At 38.6% G+C, this 8,836-nt stretch overlaps 1 protein-coding gene across 2 annotated transcripts in view; it reads left to right on the top strand.

The window, feature by feature from the left end:
- The window catches only part of atf2 (activating transcription factor 2), a 30,395-nt gene extending 21,997 nt beyond the window's left edge, over positions 1 to 8,398 (top strand). For both annotated transcript variants that reach the window (XM_041807784.1, XM_041807785.1), the window contains 2 exons: positions 625 to 730; positions 6,584 to 8,398. In XM_041807784.1, coding sequence (XP_041663718.1) covers positions 625 to 730; positions 6,584 to 6,789 — 312 coding nt within the window. In that variant the 3' untranslated portion in view covers positions 6,790 to 8,398. The remainder of the gene's footprint in view (positions 1 to 624; positions 731 to 6,583) is intronic.
- Positions 8,399 to 8,836: the final 438 nt, after the last annotated feature.

Consider the following 8,836-nt stretch of genomic DNA (forward strand, 5'->3'; position numbering starts at 1 on the left):
ATTTAAAATATTTTTATTATAGTCATATGCTTCATATCAGTTTTTATTTTACTTTAAGCCTTTTTTCTGATTAAAGCTGTTTAGACATATGATATATGAGACATTTTTTAAATTCTCTAGTGGAATTATAAAAAAAGAAGTATGAATATTCTGATTTTTAGTCAGTTTTACTATAACTGTTTTGTTAAACTTTATTAAACATCAGTTCTTGTTTTTATGTTGAGTATCATCACTGCTAAAACTGTCTTTATTATTTAACTTAATATGATTATTATAGGTGTCCTGCTGAGATAAAACTGGTCCCACCATTACTTAAACAGTATTCTAAAGCCCCTAGAAGAAGTCAGAATCTAAAGCCAACCTCAACATGTTTTGTCAAATGATTATTTTGTATTTTCATATTTTTTAAAGTGCAAGTAAATACTCATTAGAATTTATATGTTTATTTTTCCATTGTTCACATTTGATATGTATACATACTCTCAATGGATTATTATTAGTAGTATAATTTTCAGAGATTGAACTCCAGATGTCCTCTGTGTTTGCCTCCTGCTTTAATCTGACACACTGTATCCTCCATAGTGACCATTTTTTGACTGTGGTTGTGTCTCCTCTCTCCCAAAGAATGAAGTCACCCTGCTGAGAAACGAAGTGGCTCAGCTGAAGCAGCTTCTTCTGGCTCATAAAGATTGCCCTGTAACCGCCATGCAGAAGAAATCTGGCTATCACAGTGAGTAATGTTCCATTATTCTCAGCCCGAGGCTTCAGTGAAAGGCGCCTGAAACGAGCTCCAGCTAACCACTAGACCAGACAAGCACGTCTTACTTAAGGCCTAACAGGAAGAGATATTGACATATTAGGCCCTTTTCTGTGAAAAACTTTGCAAAAAGTTGAGATATTTATGTGGACTGTTTGCGTGCAAACTGAAGGCATAGTCTGAGGTATTTTAGGAGGCCACAGGTGGCTACAGTGAGACAGAAATCGTTTTCTCTTTTCACCCAAATGAAACTGAAAAATGAAGTCTGCAGGGTCCATTCAGAATAAAATGTCTGAAAGAATAAGAAAGCCAGATCTGTCTTTTTGTAACACGACTGTAGATAAAATCTACCTTTTTTAATCTTTTTTCTTTAATCTATCTGCTTTCATAAAATGATTGTCTCAAACTTGGAAAGACTCATTTTAAACCTTTTAATTTAAATTTCATGTAGTCAGCCAGTGTTCTTACTATGCCAACTTTTCTTCATTTAGAATTATATCCTCAATATTTCTTGGTTTCCCAACACGGTGGCTCTTTTGTTCAGATATTAAGGTCATTACTCACCTTCCCTCACAGATGAGCCAGTATGCAATAGGAACAAGCGTGCTCTAAGCCACTTCTCCACTGTGCTCCTAAAGCCTCCTCTGACTTGTATTGACAATGATTGCCTCTGAAATGAGTCCATTAAAGCAGCGAGCCTGACAAGACTGCAGCCCATTCTCGTTGTGGGGTGTCCACCAAGCTAAGGCTGTTCATTACGCATCCCTTATTGCTAACCATAGCACTGACACACGTCACGGGTGTTAGGGGACTGATGGTTTCCAGGCTACAGCGGGCTGTCAGCGGCGGGTCTCATTTGGTTTCGTCTGGATTGTTTTTCACCGAGATCTGCAGATGAATTGGGTCATCTTTCTCGTGCGTTTGATAAGGACGTCTGTCCTGTGTTTGTAGACCTTTCTGAGGGATGACATTTGAAGCAGTTTTTACCCTGTTTGGAAAAATATAACCTCATCCAAATCGCCCAGTTCATCTGTAAGGCTCATGATGACAGGTGGGCTAGATTTAATACGAGCCAAGACGGAGAGCCAGCTTTGGAGTGTGAGTGAAAATAATTGTCTGTCAGGCGGGAATAATCCAGTAGTTTGAAACTTTCCTTGTCTGACACGACCCATCATGTTGGAGGTTTTTTATGTATTCCAAACAGGACAGTCATACTTACACTATTGATACAATAAAAGTTATATTTTTCACAATGTTTCTCACCATTAAGATGTCAATTTTAAAGCAGGTTGGAGAAAATCATTGATAATACTGCTAGGTGCTGTGATAGAAGACAGAAATTTCAGCCATTTAACCATGACTTTAAATATGTATTTCAGGTTTTATCTTCTGTAGTGAAAAAGTTATCAAGAGCTACCTACAGCTAATTTAACTGTTCAGTCATTACATTTACTAATTTGAACAGTTAAATCATGACATTTAAAATGAAGTCAATCCAAGTTTTCATTCATTTAATTTCTTTTAAGCTGCTCAGCAAATCATTGTGTAAGTCATCTTAAAACAAAGATACAAGTCATTGCAAAAGAATGCTTTGAATGCCGTGCATAAAAGAGACTATGGTAAGGCTGCATGCATTTAAAAACAAACATTTGACCTCTTATATTAAGATAGGATAATGCATTTGCGTATTTTAAGTGATGACATGAAATCACTCCTAATCATCAGCTGTAATTTGCTCGTTTTGGATGGGACTGCAAAGTAAGCATGATCAAAGTCTGAGCAAGTGGAGAAAAGCAAGGAGGATGTGCCAGATATCAAGGAAGCGGACCTGAACAGCACTTCTGATAAATATAAACATAAACATCGATAAACATCCACCGCAATTTTGCTCGGCGTAATGACATTGCTGGTGTGGAAGCTTGCACTGACTTGCTTGTCGAAGAATAAATATTTTGTGCAGATTATTCACATGAAAAAATAGCATCTGATGTGCAAGGACCTTAAAGCTGCATTCACATTGCAGTTAAAAGTGACCCATATCTGATTTTTTTGCTGACAGTGTAAACACCACAAGTCACATTGAATCTGATATTTCATATTAGATTCAGGCCACTCTCATATGCGATACTAAATCAGGAACATATCTGCTTTGGGTTGCACCGTCTGTGCGGAAGTTTAAATGTAGCTTAGTTTAAACATAAGTTCATACTTTAAACTGAGTTAACGCCTTGCTAACATTTAAGGTGTTGCACCTGCTGAGATAGTTTCAACATGGGCTTGAGTTGTAACTTAAATTTTACTCCTACCTCCTACGAGACTCAAGGTCTGCCTTATATGGCTTTCATGGTGATAGTTTTAAAACGCTGGGATAGCTTGTAGGATGATGAGGATTTTTACGGGCTATTTGGTGTCAGCAGTATGTTCTCCATGATCAATAACACTGTTGTTTTCCATGAGCAGAGATGTAGACTTTGGTGGCCATATTTGCAAATGCTTTGTCATATTTTCATACTCTTTCAGGACTGTTTGAGGATTACCAGCAGTTAGCATAAGTTATTTTCAGCCATTAACCTGCTTAAACACAGGAAAGGCAGTACTAGAACAAACACTGGGTTAAAAAATGCTTAGGTGGTTGGTTAAATTAAGTGAAAACGTCATATCTGTGACAAGATTTTGCTTAGTTTTGATGTTTAGCTCTACTAGTTCACATGGATTAGTAGAGCTTAAGTTTTTGAGGTGCAGTCAAAAAAATGACAAATAAAAGTTACAACTTAACTAGTAGTAAACTATGGAATTTAGCATGGACTTAACACCAGGACTTAAACATAGCTGGTACAACAGTCTACTGGATTATAACTACTGCTGGATCATCACTTGGCGCGCATACAGTCGAGTGGTTTAAGGCGTGGCCCGAGTTGGAATCTGGCCTGTGGCCCCTCGCCACATGTCTCTCCCCAGTCTCTCGTTAGGAATAGGCGGTAATACCATATACCGGAGTATTAAAAAATGGCCACGGTATTGCTTCAATTACCGTCATTAAGACAGTGCCATGTAATGAGTGCAACTTTTTAAATAATTGCCTTAAAATATTCGTCCCCCTCCACCAGCAGCACCACTGCCAGTGTGTGAAGATGCTTTAACATGATAAATGATATCCTGCCTATGATTTCATTTCAATTTGGCAAATGATGAAGGCACTCAGAGCTATACCGGCATTTAAACTCGCGGTGCGCAATGGCCTGGCTCCCTGGCACAGCGGTGAGGTCTGTCTAAAGTCAAAGTGTTTGAGTGCCCTGCTTGCTGTAATGTGATCCACGGTATCGTGAGTTTAGAAAACACGCTAGTTCTTCTTTCTGTGTGTAGATCAGTGATGAGAAATGTTCACGTTTAGGCTATTAATAACCACAGGTGCTGCGTGCTGCAGCAGCAAAGTTGAGCATAATTACCCCATCAACAGATTTTAAAAATGTCTGAACTTTTCTTAAGCCCTTTTCTGGGAAATGTAGATGAAGTTTATCAATATTTGTAAGTTATTCAAAGATCTAAAGTGGTCCGTAACTTTTTTTAAGCTTCATATTAAGTAAACCCACCAGGCTGCACAACGTGGATATTAATAATAAAGGCAGATCTGTATCTGTTTAGAAGCACATGGGGCATTGCTTCACATTTATAGATACTGTATAATAACAGTTGTGGATTTTTAATTTTAATTTATCCTTGTACAATAGGGTAAAGATGTCATATAGATAGGCACAGAGACACTGAGAGAAAGAAGGCACAAGAGAGGAAAAAGTGAGGCGAAGGATGATTTCACAAAGCGAAACGAAGCAGTTTTTAAAAATAAAAACTCAACTGAATCAACAAACTAGCTGTAAAAGGTAAATATAACTAAACTGAAATTGGGCACAAAAACTGAAAACAAAATAAAAATGCCTGAAAAATCTAAAAATAATATAACCTTGATCTGGTTGTTTTGAACAGGACTAAGGTTGATGAAAAGAATTAATCAAAAGAATTTGGGATGAAATATTTTTATGTAATTTTTTAATATGTTTTTACACAGTGGACATTTTTGGCTTATTAGTATTGTAAATTGTCCAGGGTAAACTATAGGCTGTTTAAAAGTGACACTGAAATTTCAAAATTTATCAAGAAACAATTTCCTATAAAATATCATACTATTTGCAGCGACTCAGACAAAATTCTGGCAAAATAAAAGTGAAAAATTCACCCTTTTAGACAAAAAAGTCCAGAGTGGCAGGGGGTCTGAAATTTAGTGCCAATTTAACCTCTGCTGTATTATCACTCTTTAATCTTTTGTTTTGTTCTTCTTTGGCTACTGAACCTATTTTCATGACCCTTGTTTGTTTTATGAGTGCCACCATAATAAGTCATCAAATACCGACCCACTGAATCAGATTGGCGGCTATAAGGGTGCTCCATTTTAAATTCAAGTATCTGTATTTGGCGCTACTGTATGGGTAATTGCAGCACACATCAGAAAAAACTACTACTACTGCGTATCATCACTACAGTGTTATCATATTGTATGCATTCCAATTCCCTCCTTTTGTTCAGACCTTCTATTAAAGCATTTTTATTTAAGTAGTTGAGCCACTCCCAATCTTTCCACCCTGGCACCAGCATTAAGATACCCCGGTGCAAAAGTACTCTTCCTCTGGACTCCCTGAAATAATCCATCTCACTAATTAGTAAAGCACAGCGTTTAATTCTGACTGATCTGTGGCTCTCGCTCATGTAAAGGCCTCATCAAGCCCTCCATTTTCTCAGCGTTACACATCCCACAAGGCTACGTTGCCCTCCAGACCTGGTAATACCCTTCATCGTCCTGCCCAGGCAAAGCCATGGCAGGTGGGAGGAAATTACCCAGACAACCCCGCAAACAAGCCAGGACACGTTTTCACTTGGCACACCAAGCTGTCCATCTGCTTCCAGTGAAGCCCACTTCAGAAACCAAGGGAGCAGAGAGACGCTCCGGCTGTGCAGGGAACCCAAAATTTTCAGAGTATTATGATATATCAGCTCGCCGGCCCGTAATGTCGTTAGGAGCGATAATGCTCACTTGAACATGGAACAAAACCACCAGGCTGAGTTATTCTGGGGTTGACCTTCTGTGTTGTAAAACAGCGAGGGAGTTTATAGCACTTTGACATTCACTGGCACTAAATCACGCGGTCAAAGTCCGTTCATGACGCCTCTAATGTGAAGACATTTGTATTGAGCTTTAATTGCCTCTTCTTGCCGTGGAATCGGCACTTTACATTCCCAAATACAAAACCCAGTCATTAATTACAAAGTGCCATAACAAGTGACTTCATATCATTAACAATATTAATTATCGCGGTGCTCCTTATTCCTTTACGAAACAGAGCATGAGAATAGTTTTTTTTTCATCAAGATCCAATTAATTCAATGCAACTGCCTAACAGCTGGTGGCATTTCGACTCCAAGTCTTCCCTACTCTCCAGTGTGAGCATCATTAAAATCAGGTGCTGTAATCATCTGTCGCTACAGTAGTTGGCAAGGTAACAAAAAACAAATGAGAATGCAGTTAGGGATGGGAAACAGTGCCACATGCCCCCAGAATGTAATGCACCCTTATGATGTGGGTTTAAATTGACATTGGAGCTTTAATTAAAGGAAAGGGTGCGGAAGTAGCATTATGGGGATTAATGAAAGCGTTTGCATACACCACATGCAATTAGCCGTTCTACATCTGATTAGTGTGTCTGAGCTTTTCCCCGAGCCGTCCTGGATTGTATCAGGAAAAGTAAAAAAACCACTATCATTTTTCCCCCGCCACAGTCTACGACAAAGACGAGAGCTGCGAAGAGATGTCCGTCCCGGGCAGCCCTCAGAACGAGGCCATCCAGCACAGCTCCGTGAGCACCTCCAACGGGGTCAGCTCCTCCTCCACGACCTCGGCCGTCTCCGCCCCCTCCGGCGCCGCCAACGCCACATCGAACCAGAGCACAGAGGAGAGCGAGCAGACCCAGCCTTCAGGGAGTTGATCGTCCCCAAACCGTGGCCAACTTCCCTCTCCTCCTCTTCGAGCGTCAACACTGGAGCGCCGTCGACTCAAAAAAAGAGGAAAGGAATTCTCTCTCAGCTTAAGTTTGAACCGCACTGATTTTCATTTATTTATTTGTTTGTTCCTTTGTTTTTGAAAATGCAATGTTTTCTCTGGATTGATGAAGACAACAGAACAGGCACTTTAGGTGTAAGATATTTAATGAGTGGTTCTTGTGACTTATTTATTAATTTATTTTTTTATTTAATCAGCCTGAAGGTTGATCAGCGAGTTGTTAGAGAATTGACCAAAGTGTGTTGGGGCTCATTTATGATTAGTTTTTGTGACTTTTTCTAAGCACTATCTTAATCTTAACACGACGAGCAGTCACTTTTTGTTTTCTTTAATATTTTGCGTTTCTATTTTGCACATTTTGAGAGATGACGGGTTTACCTTTTTTGGGAGTCCATATTTATCAAGTACCGGCAGCTTTTTCGAGTAGATTTTAATACAGTCACGTCAAACACAGATGTAAATGGCTGAGTCAGACTTTGATCTTTTCTGTGAGTGAGATCAGCTGTAGTCGCATTGTGCAGTTTGAATGTTTGTAAAAAAATTAAACTAGTCTTAAGGAGGAGAGCTTGTTAGAAATCTGTCATCGACATTCCATATGTAGTCTGATTGTTCCTGAAGCGGTGATTGTAGGATTGCAGTATCTTTTTCCATTACTCAATCATGGTGATGTTGACTTCATTCAGTGCCATTAATGTTTTTGTAAAGACATTTTTAACGCAGATTAGCTTGAGTTCTCTCAGATCAAGGCTCTCAGTAAGGAAATCTCTTTGTATACTGTCTTTGCTTTCTAAGTGACTGTTAATCGCTTCAGTGTCTTTTGCAGAACACTTCAGGACATGGCGCCGTTTTGTGATCGCTATTCTAGATGACATTTTTAGGAAACATTGTAAATAACATGTCTGTGATCTTTCTAGGTGTTCTGTACTTTGTTTTTTACAGAATAGTCTGGGTTCAGTCGCTGAGCCTGGTGATCACATGAACTCTGTTAGCAGCTTGTCATCATTCTAGGCCTCTTCCTGCCTGACTCCATTCATTTCCATAGAAGATTAAAGCACTCAGATGTGAACTGGAATCACATCCTGTATATGAAAGTAACAACACTACTGCTTGTAAGAAATGTCAACATTTTATCAATGAAATTATCGTAGGAAGAAAACAAGTCAATTTGCCTTTTCTCTTAGTCTGTACTGGCTTACTACTGTGTAGTTTTACAAGAAGATAACACCTTGTTTCTTAAAATACGTTTTTTCAAACTTCTACTGTTCTGTGCTATCTGCATGAGATAATAATTCTCTGCGAGAATTTAACTGTTTATTAGGAAATGTCTCAGTCGGTTTAATATAAAACAAGTTGGTTCAACTTGAGTTGTGGCTTTAAGTTTATGAAAGTTTCGGTTGTTTGTTTTACCTGGGCTAAACTGATAAAAAAAAAAGGGGTGTGATACTGTGTTCAAAGTGTACTTGTAACTTGTGAAAGTTCTGTATAAAATCTGAATTGATAAGTTGTTGTAATAAACCTTTTAATATCTCTTTAAATGCAGTGTTGCTTTTATTTAATAATAAATCAAAACAGCTGATCATTTCATTCTAACAATAGCATTTTTTTGTAGTGGGAAAGCTTGGAACCTCTGATAAAAGCATGAGGAGCTGTAGACTTCTTTCAGTGTGTTACTGGTGCACTAAAAACATTTCTGTGGTGTATTTTGCCACCTTGTGGACAATCTGAAGATAATCATATTTAACCTCCTGACACTTGAGCTTCTGCTCTAAGTTTTTATTTTCTCCCTCTTTGTTGGGATAAGTGGGACCTGAACAGTTCAAACCTTAGCCTTGTCTTTGAACAGGAAGTAGAAAGTATTTTTCACAAAGAATATATAGAAAGCCCTTTTCTGCAGAGACACCACATCACTGTAGGTGTAGGTTTCTGACTGCATGTTTTGGCTGTGTCGACCAGTCAGTAAAAGGGCATTCAGT

Source organism: Cheilinus undulatus, linkage group 15, assembly GCF_018320785.1.
Source record: "Cheilinus undulatus linkage group 15, ASM1832078v1, whole genome shotgun sequence".
NCBI lineage: Eukaryota > Metazoa > Chordata > Actinopteri > Labriformes > Labridae > Cheilinus > Cheilinus undulatus.